We start from the raw sequence: 25,971 nt of genomic DNA, 5'->3' as shown, positions 1-25,971 counted from the left end.
GTTTAATTTGAAAGTACAACTACACCCTAATCTTGACATTTATTAATAGTGTTAGAATTTCAGTGAAGATATTTTATTGAAAAAAATATTTTGCAATATATATTTTATTCTAAATTCACCTAAATGTGTCCACTTAATTTTAAGTTTAATTTGAAAGTACAACTACACCCTAATCTTGACATTTATTAATAGTGTAGGAATTTCAGTGAATATATTTTATTAGGTTAGAGATACGGCACGGAAACAGGCCCGTTGACCTGTTTTGAAAAAATCTTTTGATGTTTTCTTGATAGGACATTCGTACATTTATTTAGCACTTTTAAAGAGTCGCCCAAAACACTTTACTGTACTTATGGTTCGTTTAGTCATTGTTGTAGAAGCTACCCTGACAGATAGTAAGATCTCAATTTTCCTAATAACTAATTGCTCAAAGCACGTTACTATACTTGTGTTTTGTTTAGTCATTGTTGTATAAGCTACCCTGACAGATAGTAAGATCTCAATTTTCCTAATAACTAATGATGATAAATTGTTTCTTGTGTGAAACAGTAACTATTTAGGTGATTAAGAGGGAACTATTTAGGAATCGATACTGGAGAAACTAAGCGGGTGCACATCTATGGAGCGAAGGAGGCCGTTTTCGGGCCGAAACCCTTCTTCAACGTCTGAAGAAGGGTTTCGGCCCGTAACGTTGCCTATTTCCTTCGCTCCATAGATGCTGCTGCACCCGCTGAGTTTCTCCAGCTTTTCTGTGTAACCCCTATTTAGGTGATACTGTAAAACAAAAGTCCCGTTCTTTATTTAATTAATAATAGGTTTGTGACATTATGTATTATGTTGAGTTCCCAAATAACAAGATGGAATTAACATGCAACCATTCAAAAAAAATATTTTGCAATATTTCATATTTTATTCAAAATTCACCTTAAATGTATCCACTTAATTTTTAAGTTTATTTTGAAAGTACTACATACCACAATAGCTAAACAAGCCAGGTATTTACTTTTTAATAAATGCTATGATATAACACACAAGATTTACACAATATAAATATTTTCATAATAGAAACATTTCAATTTGGATCCTGATCCGAAATAATATCTATCCATTCCTCCTCTTCCACAGTCTGACCTGCAGAGTTCCTCCAGATTCCAGCATTTGCAGTTCTTTGTATCTCTATTTAAATAACAGGGTTTTTTTTTTTAAAGCTACGTTTAAGTGAATCTAATGTCAGGCCAACTGTTAAATAATGTAGATTGAAACCAGGTGTGAATGCTTGCCAAAAGAACGAGACAAGAAATCAAATGAACTATATCACATTGAGAAAAGGTTAAAGGAATTTCAAAAACTTTGGCTTAATAATGCAATGAACAAAGCTACATGCTGAGTAATGTATTTAACACATTCATCGTAAAATTTATATCGAAGAATGACTGAGCAGTGATGATTGCATGTTAATTCCATCAACTAATAAAATACAAAATGTCATACAGATCTATTATTAAACAAAAGGAATAAATCATTAAACAAACAAACAACATGGACTTTTGTTGGTTACAGTATCATCTAATAGTTCCTGTTTCACACAAGAAACAAATTATCATGAGTTATTACAAAATTTGAGATATTTATATCAGTCAGGGTAGCTTATACAACAATAACTAAACAAAACACAAGTATAGTAACGTGCTTTGAGCAATTCTTGGAAAGTGATAAATAGATATATGAATGTCCTTTCTTCCAAAGCAAAAAATGACACTATTTAATATTCTGGTACTGCATTTTGATCAGAAATGTCTATCCAGGCCTCAAAAATCATAAAATGAAGAACCACAGTTTAATTCCAAGTCCATACTGAATGATTTTCTCTAAGCTAGGGTGAGGGTATGGATGTAAGAATTGGGATGATAGAATAATATATCCATCAGCGAGGATCCATCTCCATCAACTGCACATATTGGCATTAGATGGAGATGGAATTGAGTTTAGCTCTTATACACCTCTTCATTAAGGGTGGAAATTCATCTATTGTTGCACCTGCTAAATGTGCAGTCCTGTCCAGACATTGTATGATGCTTCAAAATGTGTTAACATGTGCATGAAGGAGATTTTGACACAAGCTTGATTGGACAATTATATAGTTTTCACTTTTTTGCTGTTTAAGTAGTTTCAATATATTTTGACTACATATATATAGTCAATTCTCTAGCTGCTGCCAGAGTATGTTTTGGCTGTAGTTAAGGAATAAATCAGACTAAGCCTGCAAGCAATAGAGAAATTATTGATTCTTGGTCACATTTATATTTATTATTGACTTTTCTCATTGCATATGTAGCCGTAAATTCAGATGCAAATTCAGTTTTATTTAGCTTACATTGAGAATACAGGTTGTACATTTTTAAAATTGCTATGAACCCAATAATATTTTATGCATTGTGTCAAACAGTGCTGATAACCGGATATCCAAAAAACATCTCATATGTAAGTGACTACACATAATCTTAACTATACATTTATAATACAGTCATATCTTTTGAGTATTGAAAGAGTCAATATAATGGTGAAGTGCACACCACATTAAAAATGTGCACATACTGGGTATTTTTCAAAGTAGAATACAATTCTACGTGCACAATCAACAGTATTGCAAAAAATATTGTTTGCTTTCTGACTTTAATTTGTCTGCTCAAATTTAAACACAAACTCAGCTCATAAAACAAAATGTAAGAGTTGCCGTGAACCAATGCGAACAGACATTGATTTATAAGATGTTTAAGAAAGAACTGCAGATGCTGGAAAAATCGAACGTAGACAAAAATGCTGGAGAAACTCAGCGGGTGAGGCAGCATCTATGGAGAGAAGGAATAGGTGACGTTTCGGGTCGAGACCCTTCTTCACACTGATGTCGGGGGGGGGGGGGGGGGGGGAAAGAAAGGAAGAGGCGGAGACAGTAGGTTTGTGGGCTACTGCCTCCGCCTCGCCTCTTCCTTTCTTTTTCCCACCCCTTGCCCCGACATCAGTCCGAAGTTTCTCCAACATTTTTTTCTACCTTTGATTTATAAGATGGTATTTCCTCATTTACCAATTTTTTATGATTCATTGTGATCACCTGGAGTGTGTACACACACACACACACACACACACAATCAACAACATGTGAATAACCATATTTTAAATAAGGAGGAGGATGTAATTCTAACTACATTTTACACCCTCAGGCTGCATCAAAGTTCTTCAAAGCTAATAAAGTATTTTTACCCTTTTTAGAATTTTAGAATCACACCAGCGAGGGCACATACAGTACATCTAGATAGGCAATATGACAGTGACTAGATAATGGAGAAAACAACTAGGAACTTGGTTGTGCCGGATATGAGACCCTTTGGTCCAGTTGAGAAGGAGGCAGGATTTAAGCTTAAACTTTCACCCAAATGACAGCATCTCCACCAGTGAAGGATTCTCCCAGTGTCACAATGAAAGCTACTTAAAATATTGATAGTGTATAACCTAATAATCTTAATAAACTAATTATATCTATTTTTTCCCCACAAAATATATTAATTAACGTGCACCAAAAAGGGCTTAATTTTAAGAGACACTTATTAACAAACAAATGGATGGGCATGCAACCTACCAATTAAATTGCTGCAGAGCTGTGGATGTTTTATTAGTTACTACTGTAAAAATCTATCAGAACGGAGTAATTTTCATTTGAAATTAAATCCTAAATGTTATCCAACTGTCGTGCAAACTGCATGGGAAAGAAACAGAACAATCCAATGGAGCCTTTCATATCTAGTTGAAAGTTAGCAAGGTGTCTTGGGGTTAAAATATAGGCCACTACGAATGGAAGATGACCTTAGAGCCATCGAGAGATACAGCAGGGAAACAGGCCCAACTCACCATCAACCAGCCACTACTTTTGTTTGAAGAGCTTGTGAAAAATAGGCATCCCCAATTTCAGAATAAATCCATTATATACAGTTGAGAAAATGTCATTGGGTCACACTTCAACTCAATCATTTTAATCTTTCCCCAACTTGGATTTTATGATAGGATTTAATTTTACACTTTAATAACAGATTCAATGTAAACTGAACAGTGATCATTCAGTCCTTTGCTTTGGATTAACCATGGCAAGCAGACAGATTTTCAGCCGGAGAGGGCACCTTCTAACGCAAAATGTTATGTGTTCCTTTTGGGAATCATTCTTGCTTTAAGATATTTTTAAGTCTAGAAAACAACTAGATAAACGTAAGCAGATAAAAGTTAATTGTGTGGCTGAAATAGATGACCACAGTAATCAGGTGTCAGATGCGGTAAACTATTAGAAAGACGGGGATGAACCTGAGCTCCATGATGATACCACAAGCCTGGTTAGTGGGGATTCACTGATCATCTCCATCGCTGCCCCATTGGAACTCGTCACAGTGACCAAGGACGAAGGAGTTGGTGGCAAGCTCAGGTTTCCTCGAATAAATGGACTTTGCGGGTTTCCAGCAGCTGAGTTCAGTTGGTTGGTTGGACTTCCTGAACGATTGCCCACAGTCCAGTGGCATGTATACTGGCTGAAAATAATAATACAAGGACACAATTATTGTAGAACATTAAGAGACTACTAAACATCATTCATGGGTTGCCATGTAATTTGTTCAAAGATTTCAAAATGACAAATAATTTTAGCATCTTCTAGAATATTGTAGATAATATATCACAAGCTAAGAGCAGTTTTTTTCAATATTAAATTTGTTTCTTCATTGTGGAATGATGCCAGTTATCAGTTGAGAAAAGTGAGTGCATTCCAGGAGAGAGTTTCAGTAAAGACAAGCACCTGTAGAATTATAAATATCCTGCTTTAATTAATTGATTCATGTTGGATTCTGCTGTTAACTAATATTCAATCCCAACTGCATGCAAGCAGGAGTCAGTTTCCTGTGTTTTTCACGAAGGGCACAATGTGTAAAGAAATGACGGGGAAATTACACCCAGCTTTAGTTTAGTTTAGAGATACAGCACGGAAGCAGGACCTTTGGCCCACCGAGTCCGCACCGACCAGCGATCCCCACACATTAACACTATCCTACACACACTAGGGACAATTTACACTTATAACAAGCCAATTCACCTACAAATCTGTATGTCTTTGGAGTGTGGGAGGAAACCTAAGATCTCGGAGAAAACTTATGCGGTTTTCATGAAAGCTTTCATGAAAGGCAGTGGGGGAAAATGGGTTGACAGAAGAATTCACCGCAGTGGATGAATACTGAAAACATTTCAATTAGACAGCAACAGTAAGAACTATTTTTGATTATTTCATAACAATTATGGTCATTTGATTTCAATATGTCAACTCTACGTTTAATAATTTGAGTCTGGCCAATTGCGAAATATGCACATCAAAGCAAAAGTTTCAATGGTAGAGATTAATAACCATCAATTTCAATAAATTGTACCCATCACAATAACACAGTTGTGATACAAATACTGGAAACATTGATTTTAGTAAATTTCTTCATTAATTTGAGATGGTAGAGTAATTTATTTCACAAAGAGAATTATGAAGTTATCATTGCCTAAAATTTGCAGTAATAATAATGGTGAGGCTAATGAGGAGGTTTCCTGACAATACAATTAAATGGAAATCAGGAAGTTGCTTTCCAAGTTTCCCCACTCCTCCAGAATTTTTTTATTGTTATTTCTGTCTGGAAATTTACCATGAAGTATATGAAAGATTGCTATATTGTACCAATGAATTCTCCAGAGGTTTGAGAATTCAAGAGTAAATCATGTTTAAAAAGCATGGTGAAGCTTTCATTTTGCAAACAAAACTTTTCACACCGAGTTAACTTTTACTTGTTTGGTACCTCATTCTTTTAGATTTTAAAGTTGTCAGAGGAGAGTTGAATATTATTGAAACCAATATTGTATTTAGTTTTACTTTGTTTACTTTCTGTCTTTGCCTAATTCCATCTTTCTTTTATTAGTCTTTATTTTGCATTTCTCGTCCATTCATCGTTTTGCGATCTGGGCATTGTAAACTACCATTTTGAGTCATTGCGATTCTGCTGGTGAAAGTACTCCCACGGTGTTGTTGGGGAAGAAGTTCCAAGATTTAGACTCAGCGATGATGAAGAAACAATCAAGGCTCATTTTGGAGGGAAAGACATAGGTGTCGGCGTTATTGAATGTGGATGGGTTTTTTCAGATCAGTTGAATTTCCATGATGCAGCAACATCACTCATAAACCCTAAAACTGCAAGCAATCCTTGGATTTTCAACCCGTGTTCCTCACCTGGAATTGGATCCAGATCCAGACTGAGTCAGTGGTAACATGTTGGCATGTGGAGGAGGTGGCAAGGTTGACCAGTTGTCGTGCCCTGGTAGGGGCTGAAGGCTGTTACCGGTGTTTTCTGCAAAGGGCACTTGATAAAAACATAATATTGATCAATATACAAAACTATCATTATATTATAAGGAGAAATGTAAATCCTCACTATCTAGGTAAATTATTCTCTGGGGTAAGAGTCAGGATAAACCAGAAGAAAATATCTTCTTTTCAGTTGACATCTTCTTAACAGTCAATAAACCAGAATCTAAAGTCACATTTTGCATCTGAAATGACTATTCATCATATCAGGAAAGGTCATTGGTTTGAAACTTTAACATTGTTTCTCCCTCCACACTGGTTGGCTGAACCTGCTGAGTCTTTCCTGAACTGTGCTTTAAATTACATATTTCTGAGGCACTTTATTTTGATGTTTGTTTTGACTTTGCAAATAACTATTTGGTCCAAAATACGTGTTTGCAGTAGAAAACAAAAAAAAGATGATATTCTCCAACCACCCAATCCATCACTGATGATACAATTATGAAACTGCACCTGAATCAATTTCAATAATAATACCCTTCCACGGAGACTCAAAAATTGTACGATTAACTTTTTGATTCATTGTTAAACTGTTTCATTGTCAACACCGACTCCCTAAGATAATTTTTGTGAGAAAGATCTTGACCCAAAACGTCACCTATTGAGTCTTGTCTCGACCCAAATCGTCATCTATTCCTTTTCTCCAGAGATGCTGCATGACCCGCTGAGTTACTAAGAGTCTGCGCGACCGACATTGCAGCGGCCTCTGCAGTCCGTCTGTCTTTTTTTTTTGTCCCATTGAATGTTTAGTTTGTTGTGGTTTTTATATTGTTTTTAGCTGTGTATGTGTGGGGGGGGCGGGGTAGAAGGGGTGGGGGAAACTTTTAAATCTCTTCCCTGTAAGGGTGACCCGACCTTTTCCCTGTCGGGTCTCCGTTGTCATTGGGGCCTAACACCGTGGAGCGGCCTCCAACCGGAACGACCTGGGGGATCCAGTCGCGGAGCCTGCAGACTTACCATCGTGAGGCTGGCCGGCTTTGGAGCGTGGAGAGCTGTGGTGGCGCGCGGCTGCGACCCGACTCTGGAGCTCGGAGGCTCCAGCTGCAGGTCCGGTGGACGCTGACATCGGGAGCTCGCGGGTCCTTGGTGGGGGACCGCTTTTCGGAGCTCCCGCAACAGCGATTTCTCCCGCCCGAGTTGGGGGGTTGAAATTGATCCAGAGCGGGGTCTCACATCGCCCGGTGCGGCTTTAACGGCCGCGGGACTTGCCATCGCCTGCTGGTGGCTCCAACATTAAGACCCGGAGCGGGGCCTTGCATCGCCTGGCGCGGCCTTATTGGCCGCGGGACTTGCCATCACCCGCAGGGGGCTTTAGCATTGGGAGAAGAATGGAACACAGGGGAGAGACAAGACTTTGCCTTCCATCACAGTGAGGAAGGGATTCACTGTAATGCATGTTTGCGTAAATTGTGTTGGTTGTGTGTCTTGGTTCTTTTCTTGTTGTATGACTGCAGAAACCAAATTTTGTTTGAACTTCATTTGAGGTTCAAATGACAATAAATTGTATTGTATTGTATTGTACTCCAGCATTTTGTCTCTATCTTCCTTAAGATAGTTGTTTATCGCTATTTGGCAAATGCCGTTCTGATTCAACAAACTTGCAACAACTAAAATACAGAGAAAACGTCATTAAATAATAATCTTAACACTGAGAAAATATGCTACATTTAATGTACTGTTAAGTTTTATAAAATGCATTTCAAAATCATGCCGTGATATTAGTATTGAGTGCATTAGTTATGAAATACTTTCCTAATATTACGAAATTTACAAGATTTCAAAAATCCAAATTCAACATCAAATGGTGTTTACTGATTCAGAACCCTTTTATCTTATCCCTTATGATGTTACAGTAACTGAGATAATGAACATTTTGAAAAGTTTAAATTAACAATGGAAGTGATTGTCTTACAGTGTTTTGAAACGCTAAGCTGATTAGTAAATAGTCATCTTGATGTATAAAGTAGCATCTTAATTAACAAATCCGAGCTTACCTGTTGGGTAATTTCTGTGCAAGTAGGATGTTGGATATGGAGAGGCGAGGTGACTGTGCCTTGGGCTGTATCGCTCACAGCTATGGAATGAGTGGGCACCACTAGGAAGTGGTAAAGCAGCATGGTACTGATAATTTGGATTTGCTGAGGTACAAATAGTCTCACCATTAGGTATCAACCAGCTGCTTACTGGAGAGAATAAAATCAGTAATCATTCAAAAATAATAATAATAACTCCAGCAGAATTTATTGAGAGACTTACTGCATCAAATGTCTCACCTACAGAGAATTTCAAACATCTGGGTCACTACTAATTTTATTAACTCCAATTGCTCAGCATTGGCATTTTCTTAAAAACTGGAATATTTAATTTGCCGCTTTTACACATGTTAAGATTAAATCTGTTGACTACAGAATTGGAGAGTAATGGAAAACTGTTGCAGGTAATTTGGGAATACAATCAGGAGTTAAGAGTGTTTTATTGTCCTGTGTCCCAGATAGAACAATAACATTCTTACTTGCTGCAGCATAACAAAATATGTAAACATACAATAGTACACTGTAAACAATATGATAAATGAGAGAGAACATAGTTCAGTGTGCATTTATACACATACCCACGAGTACACACATATATATGTACATATCCATATACACACACACACACACACATAATATATATATATGCACACACTCACACACATATACATATATATACACACACACACACACACACACATATACACATACACACAGATATATATATATATATATACATATACATGTGTCTATCTCTAGTCATTACTAGATCTAAGGACCTCCAATTATTCATCCAATGTAACCAATAACCCATCATCCCATACAAAGGTATTGACTTACTGTGAGAACAACCCATGTGGTGATTTCCAGCAAGGTCATCCTTATAACTGGTTCTGAAAGAGTACAATTAAAGCTATAGTATGATGCATTAGCAGAAGAGAGAATTGATCAATTACACTATAAAGTTTTTTATACATATAGAAAATACATATGATTTATACATATAAATTATGAGAGGAATAGATCGGGTAGATGCAAAGTCTCTTGCTGCCCAGAGTAGGTGAATCATGGACCAGAGGAATAGAGGTTTAAGGTGAAGGGGATAAGATTTAATAGGAATCTGAGGGGTAACTTTTTCACACAGAGGGTGGTTGTATGTAACTTTTTCACACATAGGATGGTGGGTATATGGAACAAGGTGCCAGTGGAGGCAGTTGAGTCTGGGACGATCCCACCATTTAATAAACAGTTAGACAGGTGCATGGATAGGACAGGTTTGGAGGGATATGGACCAAACGCGGGCAGGTGGGACTAGTATAGCTGGAATATGTTGGCCGGTGTGGGCAAGTTTGGCCAAAGAGCCTGTTTACACACTGTATCATTCTATGACTCGATGACTAAATTGTATTTTTCATCTTCCTATGTGAAAGACAGGAACATATGATGTAGTGATAATCCTTCTCACCCAGCGTGAAACCTAAGACTGATATTACAAGGTGTATGGTTGACTGATCCATTTCCCTAAATTTTGTTAAGAGTTTTCATTATTGGTACAGGTAATAATGTTTCTTTTTACTTACGCTTAAGTACCGTCATTATTTAATTCTCAGTACACTGGAGTTCTCATGTTGATAGACTAAGAGTTGATGCTCATAATCCTAAAGATTTTTGAGCTGTAATTGTATTTACAACAAAACTGACATGATGGGTATTGTTGTGGTCTTCCTTGTGGCCAGTGACATTGTGAAATTCTTGATTGCTTAAAAAAAAACGGAACACTTTGCAAATGTATACCATGCCCAGGCCAAGCCGATAAATGGATCTCGCTGAAAGTGGCCAGAAACACACCAAGAGGATAGAAATGGCAGTTCCTCCCTCAAATTCCTATTAAATCTTACCTCCTTCACCTAAAACCTATGTCCTTTGGATTATCTTTCTGCCTAAACTAGTGTGGATCCAATCGCCAAATCTGGAGAGACTGGAAGCAAAGTAACCAAGATAATCATCAGTACGAGACAAGGGAGAGCTAGGCACAGGTTTGCAGATCAAAGAGAAGCAGGATAAATCACCAAAGGTGCAAGGTTGGCAGGTATTGGTACATCTTATGCTAATGCAAGTAATAACATTGCAGATTATAGCCATGTCATTAAAAAAATGTTTTGCAAAGATGCCCATACTTACCTTGGCATTTCTTCAGATGCTTATTGGTATCTTCTCCTTTACTTGTACTTGGGTATGCATTTTTTATTTATTCTTTAAGTCAGACCCTAAACCTGAATCGTCTTAATTGTGGTCACTTCTTGACAAGTATACAAATGTGCATGAATTGCAACGAAGAATGAGTAAGCAACCTAGACAAAAATGCTGGAGAAACTCAGCAGGTGAGGCAGCATCTATGGAGCAAAGGAAGTAGGTGACGTTTCGGGTCGAGACCCTTCTTCAGAAGAAAAAGGATTTGAAGATGGGTCTCGACCCGAAACACCCAGCATTTTTGTCTACCTTTGATTTTTCAGCATCTGCAGTTCCTTCTTAATCAATAAGCAAGGTAACTTCATGTTAGGCTGCAAACCACTGACTTACCTTTCTTTTGAATCCAGGAATGCTTTTGCAAAAGGATTATTCTTAATCTTCAGAGCTGTTACCTAAAAAACAATAACGTATAAAACTCAGAATACAAAACTAAAAAATAAGATTTGGCTAAATGCTTAAAGCTCTAACCCAAGTGAAAGGCCATTGTCCCCACCATTAAACTTCTGCCTAAGGCGGGAAGTGGGAAAGGGGATCAGTGCTGATATTGCCTTCCAAATTGAATGGACAGGTTGTGGGAGGAATGTGTTGTGGGTACCTCTGAGTAGCTTGCAATAAAAAGGAATTAAAAAATCATTTCTGCCAGATAAAATGGGTCAGATTATTATCTCCATGGGGTTAGGTTAGGTAAGGGGGAGGTGCAGTGAGACCAGGGCATACACCAGTCACTGAAAGTTGGCTTACAGGTAAAGCAGGCAGTGAAGAAAGCTAATGGAATGTTGGCCTTCATAACAAAAGGATTTCAGTGTAGGAGTAAAGAGGTTCTTCTGCAGTTGTATAGGGCTCTGGTGAGACCACATCTGGAGTATAGTGTACAGTTTTGGTCTCCTAATTTGAGGAAGGACATCCTTGTGATTGAGGCAGTAGGTTCACAAGATTGATACCTGGGATGTCATATGAGGAAAGATTGAAAAAACTAGGCTTGTATTCACTGGAGTTTAGAAGGATGAGGGGAATCTTATAGAAACATATAAAATTATAAAAAGCACTAGACAAGCTAGATGCAGGAAAAATGTTCCCAATGTGGGGTGAGTACAGAACCAGGGGCCACAGTCTTAGAATAAAGGGGAGGTCAATTAAGACTGAGGTGAGAAAACACTTTTTCACCCAGAGAGTTGTGAATTTGTGGAATTCCCTGACACAGAGGACAGTGGAGGCCAAGTCACTGGATGGATTTAAGCGAGAGTTAGATAGAGCTCTAGGGGCTAGTGGAGTCAAGGGATATGGGGAGAAGGCAGGCACGGGTTATCGATAGGGGACGATCAGCCATGATCACAATGAATGGCGGTGCTGGCTCGAAGGGCCAAATGGCCTCCTCCTGCACCTATTTTCTATGTTTCTATGTTTCTATGAAAATTATTGTTTGCTTAGAAAATGGAAATATTTCAAACAATTGTGTACTGTTCCAGATACACAGATACATTTCAGCTTTCCATATTCGTGTTCTGTGTACTGAGCCACTGGGGAAGTGGAAGGACGCTCATTAAGTTTTATTAAATTGGCTGCAACTTGATTCCGGAATCAGATCCTGTGCCACGCACAGCCAGAAATTCCAGTTTGATGATTTTGCCAATCGGCATAGAAAAACATAGTCATAGAGTTAAACAGTGCGAAAACAAGCCTTTCAGCCCAACTTGACCATGCCAACCAAGTTTGCATACTTGGGTAACCCCATATGCCTGCATTTGGTCCATAGTTTTCCAAGCCCGTCCTATTCATAATCTATCCAAATATCTTTAGAAAATCAGAATTGTATCAATTTCTATAGCTTCCTATAGCACCTCATTCTAGATATGCACTATTCCTCCGAGAGAAAAGGTTGGCCCTCCGTTCCCTCTTAAATCTCTCCATTCTATCTCTAAGCCTATGACCTCGAGATTAATAATCCTCTACCCTGGAAAAAAGACTGAGCACTTTGCCCATGCCCCCCTCCCTGATCCTGTACACCTCAATGAGGTCACCTCAGCCTCCTATACTCCAAATAAAAAAATCCCAACCTATTCAACTTCTCCATATAACTCAAACTTGTAAGCCCAGGTAACATCCTGGTGAATCTATTCCATGCCCTTTTCAACATAAAACAGTTAAATATATCTGCCATGGTGTACTTCACTGCCATTAAATCTACTGTACTTTACCATGCAGTTGCTAAGTATTGTCAATGTTGAGTTGGGCAGATGTCCCAATCAGCCTATAGTAAATGTTATCAAACATTGGAAAGAAGATTTAATTTGGTTGCTCTTTACATGGCTAATTTCCCTGACTTCTTAATTAAATTATGGTTTCAGTGACAGGCAAAAAGTAAACCAATATGTGATTGGGAAACAACCCAAGTCCTCTTATTTATACATTATTCGGAAAACCCTTAACCTTCATTTTAAAATACAAAATGCATTACAATAACCTTGAAACGCACAATACAAGTTAACAATGTAACAATGAGTGTACTGACCTCTTCATTCTGGTATGCAGTTACTGCAATGAATTGGGTTTCAGGGAAAGAGTGGTTGGAAACCATCCTGTGAGGGCCCCCTACGTGTACAATATGAACCTGGGGCTTGTATTTGTGCAGAGAATTTAGAATTACCTGTAAACAGATGAAAACAGCCTGTAAAATTAGGACCAAACTTCATGGACCATCAAATATGTACAGACACTTCAAGAATGGCCTGTAACTGTTAACATTGCCAATGATGTTGATTTCCTGTTCATGATTATTAGGCAAAAGCTGTCCCTCATATTTGTTTCTCTAAATAAGAAATTAATTTGCTATCAGGAGTAATGTGAAGTGCAGCAATGCATATTTCTAAAAATGGGATCAAGAAATTACATGTGCTGGTTTACAAAAAAAAAGATACAAAGTGCTGGAGTAATTCAACAGATCAAGCAACATCTCTGGAGAACATGGATAGGCTACGTTTTGGATTGGGACCCTTCTTCAGGACTCTGCCTCTTGAAGGCATCTCTGACAGCCCTTTTAGTACTGTGCAATTTGTGATTTTGTGCAATTGCTGATCCTCTTGCATTTGGCTGCAATGACCAAGAAACAGCAAACAACCTATCCCATTTGTCAATGTCTTTGTTATTGGATTCTCAATCAGCAACTCTGGTTCTAAAGACAGGAATATCTCCATCAATATTTGACCTTGTTTAGGTAATTCAAGCATAATCGTTTGCAAAAACACTAAACATCCTGGCTGCTTCCTGTAATAGTGAAGCATATTTCAGACATTAATTTTCGTAAAATCATTTACATCATTAAATTGTCCCAAAGTTCTTCACAAGTAATAAGTGTTGTTAAACATGCATCTCAAGGGGCTGTCCCACCTGGGCGACCTAATCCACGAGTTCTGGCGAGTTTGCCCTCGACCCATACTCACAGCATGGTTGACACGAGGTCATAGGAGGTCTTTGTAACTCTCCTTCATGCTCGAGAGTAGTCCCTCTCCTTCATGCTCGAGGCCTCAGCTAGGTCGCGGCGTATTTTTCAACATGCTGAAAAATGCCCGCGAGTAAAAAAAGTCGCCATGGAAAAAATCGATATTTTTTTACTCGTAGGTTTAGTCGTAGTAGGTGGTAGTAGACCGGCATGTTAGTCGTAGGTAATCGAGGGTAGTCGAAGATAGTCGTAAATAGTCTTCATCATAGTTGAAGGGAGGTCGAAGGGAGGTTGAAGGAGATCGAAGGAGGGCATCTTCACTCTCCACTATTCGGTTTCCAATTTTCACGAAGTTAGTCGTATCTAGTCTTAGCTAGCCTTCAACATGGTCGAATGAGGTCTTCTACATAGTCGAAGGTGGTCTTCAACATGACATCTTTTCAAACTGTCCTAAACTCTAAACTCACCAATTAGGTCGCCCAAGTGGGACAGTCCCTTCACTCTACTTTCCACATCATCATGTTAATTTTTTTTCCCCTGTAAACCACAGAAGACTTTATTTCCTCAACATTCCGTGCTTTTAAAAGGCTCAACAAAGATCCTGACTGTCGAATATTGTCTTGAGATGCTGGGCGATTGCATGGCAATTTATAATACAGTTCAGATGTGACTTTCTTCTTAGCCATATAAATTCTTCTGATGAATAGTTGTATGAATCAGCATAACGATTAGAAGAAAATGTGTGTTGGCACAAGACAGTTCTTAAAGGAAAAACATACAAAAATAATAAGAAAAAGCTCTCAAAATAAATAGATAATTTAAACTTCAATGGTCTGCAAGTGGTACAAGAAAGAATGTTCATGTGGTGTACACGTCCGTGGTGTAGAAAAAGTTTAGTGTAGGTTTATTGGATGTTTATTGACTGTTTTTCGTTTCTTGCAGCCAATCTACCAGACAACATTCCACCACCTATGGTCCACTATTATGAGGTTTATCTCTACAAGGACATTTCCAAGACTGGACAACCAAAGACTACATCTAACAAGGAACAGCTAATGTTACCCCACACCAGCTAAACAGTTATTTAGTAAACAAAAATGCATTTATCTTGACTTTTAATTTTGACAAATTTGTATCAGGACTTTCTGCTGACAGAATGGATGAAATCTGGAAAGCCTTCCATTCTATCACAAAGCGTGCTGATTTATTAACAAGAGTCCTCATTGATTTACTTGTTTATAAGAAACCCATTGAAATAGATTATAAAAGAGAGAAGGCATCACATGATTATTTAAAATATTTTAAATGTTATAGAACACTAATCAAGGATAAATTTATTCCATCTTGGGTGTCAATTATTTTAAAAGCAGCTTTTCAACTTTATCCTAGATTAAAAACACCGCCAGGTTTACCATCCTCATCATCCCCCCCACCCTGCCCCGCATATTCATATTCTTCAATGTAATTTATTGGGGATTTTTTAGGTGTTCGCAATTAATTTCATAATTACAAAACAACTCCAATTATGTAATTTTGCTTAAAGCACTTACTTTTGTTTATGTCAATTTTAGGAATTTTGCTGCCAAGAAAAACATAAATGACTGAATTCATTACAAATGCTTTTACATGAAATTGCATTCATAGGGAGATCTCTTAATGCTTACTAGGACGCATCAAGCAAACCTTTTTCTCCTGACTAGAACATGATGTCCATTAAACTCTGAATGTGCCAATTAATCCCATTTATTCTTGTTTATATTTGGTTTCCTTTCAAACAATGGCCGACAGGAGTAGAGTATAATGAGAGGATTGCTATAATTACTTTAATGCACACTTCATATTTCACAATTGGCCTGCTTGTGATTATAAATGAGAGGAGGAAAGAAAGCCTTACCTGTCCAGTACTGTTGGCTTTGTTTGTTAACTTGACTTTGCTAAAAGATATTGGTGCTTTCATCCAGTGTGCACCAAAGTTGGGGGATTCAGGGTGGATGTAAACACAGCTTTGTGTCAAGGGTTCCAGTTTACCAGCTGGGATCCATTCACCATTCACATATTTCCAACGATGATTGTCAGCAGCAACAAAGTCGAGCAGGAATGAATACATGCCATTTGGATCTAATCCAGATACGCTTATTTTCAAAACTGGAAACATCCGCCTGAAGCAAGGAAAGAAGGGGATGGGTAGAAGGGGTGCTGTGATCAATGTGGAAACACAGTAAATCTTTTCTTTTGAGAGGCATAATGGTAATGACAGCAAACCCCAAGGAAAGGTATGTTGTAGAAACAAGGAACTGCAGTTGCTGGTTAATACACAAAAGGACACAAAGTGCTGGAGTAACTCAGCAGGTCAGGCACTATCTCAGGAGAACATGGATAGGTGACGTTTCAGGTCGAGACACTTCTTCAGACACACAGGTATATTAATCCTTTCAAAAAGGTTTTGCTACCATTCACACATGGAGGTTAATTCTCCTGTTAGTCCAAGCACACATTTAAGTAAAGTGGGAAGGAAATAGTTTAATAACATTGAACAAACAATTCAAGACCAAAGTAAGAGGCAAACTAAACGATGAGCAGGAATAACCAAAGATTTAGAAGTGATCGTTCAGAACAGCAGTAATTTTACTGCATCATGGAACAAGCTGACACAGTTAATAAAACAAAATCACAATTTTATTCATGGTAAAAATGGTGCTTGAAAGATAATAAATACAACATGAATGCATAACCATTAACAATTTTCACCTATTTTTGTTATGCATAATTGATTTTACTGTCCTCTTACGCACAGCACTGAAATTACCTTCATCTAATCTCCCCTGCCCTTCAACTTAGCACGGACCTTTTGTGGCCTTCATTCCGTTTTTCCATCTTACTAAGTATATTATTTCCAACTTCCTAGTTGTGATGAAAGGTCATCAACCTGAAACATTAGGTCAGTGTCTCCCTCAACAGTATTACTTGACTTATTCAGTGTTTCCAGTTTTTTTGTTTTACTCCAGGTATATTGAAATTAATAATAATATGGACAGATAAACAATTTTAGATCCCATCTGCCAAGACAACAGAGAACAGCACATTAAAGGAAACAGCACAGAGACAAAGAAAAAGGTAGAATTAAAAAACTGGGAAGTCTGGATCCAGCCACGGTCTACTCTCACCTGTCAAGAGTCAAGTCAAGAGCGTTTAATTGGAATATGCAATGGTAATGGAACATTGAAAATCTTACTTGCTGCAGCTTTACAAGCACATAAAGCCAACAACACAACAAATAAGTATACAATAACCAATAATACAACAAATTATCAGCAACACTAGGTAATCAGACTACAATAGTTCTTCCACATCTCTTCCACAACTTTCATTGAAGTGGCAGGTCAGATGAAGGTGGTGGGGATGGGAGTGAAGATACTGACTCGGCAGTACCAGCATTATTGTTGCATGAGGTCTTTAAGTGCACAGAATCCAGCTGTGTCTTTCTTAGGTTCCCGGAGGCTGCAGCGGTGAATGGCCTTCTGTGTTTGCTCTGCAACAACAGTAAAATTGAACCAAAGGGCCACAACTGTCACAGGGTCCCAATCTAAATATACTAATACAACTGGAAATTACAATAATAATAAATATCTGAAATAAAGCCAGAAAATGGTGAAAACATTCAGCAGTTCTAAGGGTCTCCAACCCGAAAAGTTAACTTTCTCTTCCCACAGTTGCCTGATCTGCGACATTTTCTGCTTTATTAATAAAACCCGGCAGAAATATCAGGCACCTATTAGGCACCTATTCCCTCTTTCCTGAATATGCACAGCACATCCCTTCGATGCACAGCAGCAATTTCACCAGGAGAAACAGTATAAACCAACCACGCCTTCATTCTCAATGTATTGCTCATAATTTTCAGATGAGCCATTCAACACAAAATCACGCCTTTGTTTCCATAACATTAGAAATATATTAGAGGCTCCAGACTTTGATGGTCAGCTCAGCAATGGCTCTGACAGCTACACTATTATCACAGTATGGTTCAACGCTAATGTCAACATGTTCCCAGCTCTTTCAAAGTGTACTGAAAAAAACAGAAGATCATGTTGGCACATATACAAAAGTGGGTTGTTTTGCAGATAGTGAAGATGGTTGTGAAAGATTGCAGCAGGATCTGGATCGATTGGCCAGGTGGGCTGAGGAATGATTGATGGAATTTAATGCAGAGAAGTGTGAAGTGTTGCATTTTGGGACGTCCAACAAGGGCAGGACCTACACAGTACATGGTAGTCCTCTGGAGAGTATTGTAGAGCAGAGGGATCTAGGAGTGCAGGTGCATGATTCCTTGAAGGTCGAGTTGCAGGTAGCTATGGTGGGCAAAAAGGCTTTTAGCACATTGGCCTTCATCAGTCAGAGTATTGTGTATAGAAGTTGGGAGGTCATGTTGCAGTTGTAAAAGACGTTGGTGAGACCGCATTTAGAGTATTGTGTTCAGTTTTGGGCACAATGTTATAGGAAAGATATTGTCAAACTTGAAAGGATTCAGAGAAGATTTACGAGGATGTTGCCAAGACTAGAGAGTGTCAGCTATAGGGAGAGTTTGAGTAGGCTGGGTTTCTATTCCTTGGAGTGCAGGAGGATGAGGGCTGACATAGAGGTGGATAAAATTATGAGAGGAATAGATCGGGTAGATGCACAGAGTCTCTTGCCCCAGAGTCGGGGAATCGAGGACCAGAGGACATAGGTTCAAGGCATAGGGGAAAAGATTTAATAGTAATCTAAAGGATAACTTTTTCATACAAAGGGTGGTGGTATAGAACTCAGCTGCCAGATGAGGTAGCTGAGGCTGGGACTATCCCAACATTTAAGAAAAAGTTAGACAGGTGCATGGATAGGACAAGTTTGGAGGAATATGAGCCATGCGCAGGCAGGTGGGACTAGTATAGCTGTGACATGTTGGCTGGTGTGGGCAAGTTGGGCCAAAAGGCCTGTTACCACAATGTATCACTCTATGACTGCCTATATTGTAACATAAAGTTTGCAGGTTGCAAATTTCCCCAACAAGATTTCAGCCCTCAAAGGATTCTTCATGAAAGAATTGACTGTGTCAAGTACGCGTTTCCAGATTTATTTTTGTTATATTTCATATTTCAGGGATCTGCAGTGAAGGAACCAGGTTCCTTTCCATGTCAGATCCTATCTTCACCGTGTGCTGCATCACCTGTCCTTGATCAGATTGTAGCGTCGCCACGAATGGCCTTTTAAGCCCTAACTCACGCTCACCCAACATAGGGTTGATGTTGGAGATAAACCACATATGTGTGTCCAATTAACCATGATCTAGCCCGGGGTCAGTTTGAAGCATGTAGAAACAAAGAACTGCAGATGCTGGTTAATACACAAAAGGACACAAATGTCTGGGGTAACTCAGTGGGCCAGGCAGCATCTCTGGAGAACATGGATACATAACCTTTTGGGGTGAGCCCTCTCTTCAGTTTGATTGTAGGGAGGAGATTGTAGGGAAGAGAAGGAAGCTGGATAAAAGCAGGGGCAGGACAAAGCGTGGCAGGTAACAGGTGCCACTAATATATTTCTAATGTTATGGACACTAAGGCATGATTTTGTGCTGAATGGTTCTTCTGAAAAATGTGAGCAATACATTGAGAGTGAAGGCGTGATTGGTTTATACTGTTTCTCCTGGTGAGATTGCTGCTGAGCATCGAGGGGGGTGAACTGCCTGATATTCAGGGAAGAGGGAATAGGTCCTTAATATTTATGCTGGGTTTTATTAATAAAGCAGAAAATGTCGCAGATCAGGCAACTGTGGGAAGAGAACCAGTTAACTTTTTCGGGTTGGAGACCCTTAGTCAGAACTGCAGAATGTTTTCACCATTTTCTGGTTTTATTTCAGATTTTTATTGTTATTGTAATTTCCAGTTCTATTAAAACTGGTAAGGGATTTGTTTTGAAAGGCAGATGATTAGAACAAATGCCTATCCCCTCCAATCTCCCCCCTTTCTCCCTCAACCCCCCCACCCCCCTTCTCCCAGGGAAGCGCACCCTTCTGTCCCTTACGTTTCCGGACGCGACCTGGCAGCCTGGAGATCAAAGATCTTTGCTGTAAATAACTATGTAAAAGTTAAATGATCGCCACGTTCAATAAATTAATTCCATCGTGATTTTTCCAATGGACACCACTGAGAATTCTACACCCGGCGTAAATCCTTGAAAGCGATTTAAAATGTCGATTAAAATAATACGATTTCCCCAGTTGTGCTAATAATGCATTGTCTTGTGTACTTTTCGTCTCGGGTTTTCAAATTCAACCATTTATTCCGTCAAAATGGGATGGTTATTTGAATGTTTCTGTCATCTACCCCCTGCTTTGACTGGTGCTGAACGTACACACCTTACAATCTCTCTGAGTGAAGTAACCACGAGACACAAAAAGCTACAGATGCTAGAATACTGAGCAATAAATAAAGCGCTGGATGAACTCAGCGAGAGTCACTCAGGCAGCATCGGTAGAGGGAAATGGGACCCGTCTCAACCCGAAACATCAAGTATCATAAAGCATTTCCACCACAGATAGACACAAAATGCTGGAGGTACTCAGCGGGACAGGCAGCATCTTTGGAGAGAGCACGTTCTCGAGTGTGGTAGACAATAGGATGATGCCGTTTCTTCAGACTGAAGAAGGGCCTCGACCCGAAACGTTTCTCATTCCTTCTCTCCAGAGATACTGCCTGTCCCGCTGAGTTACTCCAGCATTTTGTGTCCGAATTCATGATTGGCTCTTACCTCCATTGTTGGAGATGCCAAGAGTTTCACTCTAAAAGGACAGGATGGCTATTATCTGTTTTGTAACGGTACATTGTGCAGATGTGGCAAGGGCAGGTGCCCAGCCTCTCTCATCGTTCCGTAGCACTGTATATAGAAACATAGAAATTAGGTGCAGGAGTACATTCGGCCCTTCGAGCCTGCACCGCCATTCAATATGATCACTGATCATCCAACTCAGTATCCCGTACCTGCCTTCTCTCCATACCCCCTGATCCCCTTAGCCACAAGGGCCACATCTAACTCCCTCTTAAATATAGCCAATGAACTGGCCTCAACTACCCTCTGTGGCAGAGAGTTCCAGAGATTCACCACTCTCTGTGTGTGAAAAATCCTTAAAACATTGTGTTTTTACACTGAAATTCACTTCCAATATCAAATTGTTACCCTCTGTCACTTCATGGCATTTCAGTCATCTGCCCGAATAGACTTACGAGTTTAATTGGAACTCCAACACTTCCAGCTGTTGACCAATTAAAAAAAAACCCATATCCCTTACCTTTTCATAAGTTCATAAGTTCTACTCCGCCATTCAATCACGGCTGATCTTTCTTTCCCTCTCTCCCCACTATCCTCCTTTCGCCCCGTAACCCCTGACACCCTTATCTCTATCGTGAATAATTTCACATTGAACTGTCCCGAATGTATTCAATCTTCAAATTCTTCAAGATTATTTTAACCAATTTGATTTTCTAATTTGTACAAAAGATTGAAGTCACATACAAGTATTGCCATTTACAATGTGTCGTGAACAAACCCAGATTTACGCCTTTTTAAGCAATTTATAAATATATTGACGAGTTGTGGTCCCAGATCTTTGCCAGATTATGCTCCAATTTTGTGTTCGCCCTTTACTCTATTCTTTGTTATTTCAGCCATTTTTCGTGTCAATAACTTTCCTCCAATTTCCTAACGTAAATGTTGAGAAAGTGATTAAGTCAAGTCATACTCAATCCAACCCACCGCTTCAGTTTTTCCTCAATGACCGCGCTTACATTTTGAAACTCCCCGATTCCAATAGTGCGGAGGTCTCGCTGGAGTGAGTGATCCACGAACGAGGTGGCCCTGGAACGAACAGCGGGTCCTGGGACCCCCAGCTCCCTGCCATTTAAATACAGTGTTTCTGATAACTAGGGACATTTAAAAATGCTTCATATAGATTTAAATAATTTATAGAAATTATGAAATTCCTTTAACAAAAACTCACCGGAATTTATTAATCAAGTTTTTTAAAAAAGTATGCCCGCATTTATCGTTTCAGTGAAGAATGCCAACTCCACGGCTCGCCCTCCTCACACCGGAGATATGTCCGCATCTGACCTCCAGCATGGGAGGCAGTCCCGCGCAGAAAACCGTATGTTTGGCCCACTACTTATTCATTTCTTAATTACATTGTCACTGGCGTCGATTTTCAAGTGGCTCACTTTTGCTTCAGATCACTCTGTTTGACTCCTCGCTCCCTAAAAGCCCCCCCCCCCCCCCATATTCCCCAATTGTAGCATTAATCAACCGCCTTGCTGTTGTTTTTTCCATTCTTACCCTTAGCTACCAGATGTGACGTTATCCGTCTTTTCGAATGCTTTCTATGAAGTTTAATGTTTTAAATAATGTTCTTCTATCTCCCAAGGGAAGGGTCATAGCTGAATCTCCTTTCCTTCCCACTCGCCGCCCAATGTGTTATTACCCCAATGATATAAACCCGTTACAACTAACATCCTCAGTTCCTTCCTTCGCATACCGATATTTATTTTGGAACAATTTATTTTGATTTTTTTGTTGTCCTTTTAACCATCGGTAGATGTTCCCAATTTAATTTTCTTTTCGGGTTCAAAAGTAAATCAAAAGTTTTTAAAAAAGGGAATAATTTAAATGAGGAAATGTAGAAAAATAGTGAAACAGGAACATTAGAGAAAGATAATTCAGTAGATGTAACTGAACAATAAAATGAGTGAACAGTCTCCTTATTTCTCCAACTTTTCTTGTTTTAATTGATAAATGCATAACAAGCGGGGTGCCCAATCGCGGCAAGAGCATTTGAAGTGAAAATACAAATTAAACATTACAACATAGAAACATAGAAAATAGGTGCAGGAGTAGGCCATTCGGCCCCGAGCCTGCACCGCCATTCGATATGATCATGACTGATCATCCAACTCAGTATCCCATCCCTGCCTTCTCTCCATACCCCCTGATCCCTTGAGCCACAAGGGCCACATCTAACTCCCTCTTAAATATAGCCAATGAACTGGCCTCAACTACCTTCTGTGGCAGAGAATTCCGCAGATTCACCACTCTCTGTGTAAAAAATGATGTTCTCATCTCGGTCCTAAAATACTTCCCTCTTATCCTTAAACTGTGACCTCTAGTTCTGGACTTCCCCAACATCGGGAATAATCTTCCTGCATCTAGCCTGTCCAACCCCTTAAGAACACGACAACTGTACGTTAGGTAGAACACGAACTTTATAGAAGACATGTTTCAATCAGCATCTGCAGTTCCTTCTTACACATTTAATCTTAATGCACCTCTTTATACATATTTGAGCCAGGCATGATGGAATTTCGCCAATTGGGCTGTTCTAATTTTTTATAAACAATGTTATTAATAGTCATCTCACCAGCATCACTTGACTAAATGTACCTAATTCCAGTAAATTAACACTCCTCAGTCCTAATTATCTCAGAAATGTAGAGGTGTATGTAATCATGCCATCGTTATTTAGCTTGTTCCTAAAGTGTTTAACTAACCTTCCATTCTTGGTGACAATCATTTCGTTGGTGACTGCTTTGAACTTTTGCCAAAGATTCGCATCTTCCAGGACAACTTTCAGTTGCTTCTCGGTGGGATCACCCTTCTCGCTGCCAGCCGCTAGGTCACACTCAACAGCATTGAGCAAGCGAGCCACGCTGCTCTTTCTCTCGGGGTCATTCATTTCAGTCCGAACTTAAAAGTGAAACGAGATTGACATGAACACCAGTCACTGCTCATAATGTTAAAAAATAGTCGTTGTATCAATTAGTTCTCCTGTCACATGACGCTCGCCCGATTTGCTATTGGTTTCATATCAGCATTAACATCAGCTATTGGCCAAACCGCTGGTCAAAAATGGTCCAATTCATGCAATTAGATTTTGCCGCTGCCCCAACAATCAGTCAAACGTCGACTGTGTAACAAACCGACACCATCTTGGTTGTTTCCAAACAGGGACTGACAATCGCTTTAAATAAAAGTTGTTCGTAATTTCAATATACACTTAAACAATCTGCATTGTTTTTTAAATATGTAAAATAAATTGACCAAATGCTATTCTAAATTATAGAAAGTCAAACTGCACATATTTTATATAATATATGCACATCTTTATCAAAGAAAACATATCTTGGAACACTGTAAAACAAAATTACACTTAAGTTGTGACTGATTTTGGCCATTTTTTCACTTACACATTTTAATTCTGATTTATAACCAAATAAACTTTAATTTCTTCAAACATGAGGCAATTACAATATATTTCCATTGGATCGTATTGTGACCCTTTGTGCACTACCCATAAATTTGTAAAATAATAAGGAATTAAGGCAATAATTGTAAAAATAATATCAAACGAGTATAATATTTCTCACTCACACTCATATAAAGGAAGATATTGTTTTCGGTTTAATTAAATAGTTACTCTCTTTCCATGAGGGAAAAACAATTCTACATATTTTGTAAATGTGGATGTCCTAAATGAAGAACAGTGTACGAAGGAGAGACGTTGTGTATCCGCCGTTAAACAGACTATGCTGTTCAGCATATCATACCCTTGTTCATCCTTTGAATTCATGTAACCTAAGAATGATTTGGAAAAAAAGTCAGCATCATAAGGAAAACTGGAACATAGTCACATACAAATGGCTAGAAAAAAAATAAAATAAAAAAACACCTTTGAAAGAAAGAAATGCCGAGAGCCGTAGCAATGGACAGTTCCCACGTTATCAGTAAGTCAATTATTCCAAATCTAATTCGTTGATACTTCCTCTATCCGCTTCACGAGAAGTTAATATGTCGGCTGCTCCTATATATACTTGCTGTAAAAAATGTATTTTCCGGACTTTTCTTCGTGGACGCCGTTATTATAAGATCTCAGTTTGTGTTGGAAAGAACTGCAGATGCGGGTTTAAATCGAAGGTAGACACAAAATGCTGGATGTAACCCGGCTGGACAGGCAGCATCTCTGGAGCGAAGGAATGGGTGATGTTTCGGGTCGAGACCTTTCTTACAGTTTGTTGTTTCCACAGTTGAAGCAACTGAATATAAATCATGTTTACAGTGCCTTCTGAGGCAAATCTACACGTTACATCGTTACTCAATGCAGAATACTCAACCAGTAATTGCGCCAAAATATACACATATTGTATCTTACAGGTTAAAACATTAACATCAGTGCAACCACTCGTTAAATGATGTATATTGTTTCCTTTAAAAATATACATAATTTAACGAGTCCAATGTGTTTAGGATTTTTTGGGGCTAAATTGCTGATGCTATCAGACCTCCGAAGGAAGCAGCGCTGAATTAGGCACTATGCCTTTTATGCCACGCTTTTGAGCGCCTTTAAATGGGAAGCTAGTCGCATTAGGTTGCCAATTTTAATTGCAGTTTTATTAAATTTGAGATCACCACAGCTGTAAAGTATTTGAATTGCGTTGAATATGTTTTTGTTTGCTTTGAAAGGCAACTTTAAGATATTCCCCATTGTCTGGCGTAATATTGGGACACACTTTTACAAAACATACTCGCTAGAATTAAGAAGATTGAAGGGGGATCTTATAGAAACTTACAACATTCTTAAGGGGTTGGACATGCTAGATGCAGGAAGATTGCTCCCGATGTTGGGTAAGTCCAGAACAAGGTGTCACAGTTTAAGGATAAGGGGAAATCTTTTAGGACCGAGATGAGAAAATCATTTTTCACACAGAGAGTGGTGAATCTGTGGAATTCTCTACCACAGAAGGTAGTTG

General features: G+C 38.8%; 1 protein-coding gene across 1 annotated transcript; it reads right to left on the bottom strand.

Annotated features, from left to right (window-relative positions):
* Positions 1-10,406: 10,406 nt before the first annotated feature.
* LOC129702924 (T-box transcription factor TBX19-like) lies at positions 10,407-24,221 on the bottom strand. Its single transcript, XM_055645023.1, has 4 exons — positions 23,716-24,221; positions 16,041-16,305; positions 13,220-13,354; positions 10,407-11,102 (listed from the first exon to the last, which is right to left on the bottom strand). Exons 1-4 carry the CDS (start codon positions 23,898-23,900, stop codon positions 11,037-11,039), a joined length of 651 nt encoding a protein of 216 aa, XP_055500998.1. The 5' UTR covers positions 23,901-24,221; the 3' UTR covers positions 10,407-11,036.
* Between the last annotated feature and the right edge of the window lie 1,750 nt (positions 24,222-25,971).

This window comes from Leucoraja erinacea, chromosome 13 (assembly GCF_028641065.1).
Source record: "Leucoraja erinacea ecotype New England chromosome 13, Leri_hhj_1, whole genome shotgun sequence".
Taxonomy (NCBI): Eukaryota; Metazoa; Chordata; class Chondrichthyes; order Rajiformes; family Rajidae; genus Leucoraja; species Leucoraja erinaceus.
The sequence above is the reverse complement of the archived record's forward strand: the minus strand, read 5'-3'. Positions and strand labels throughout refer to the sequence as shown.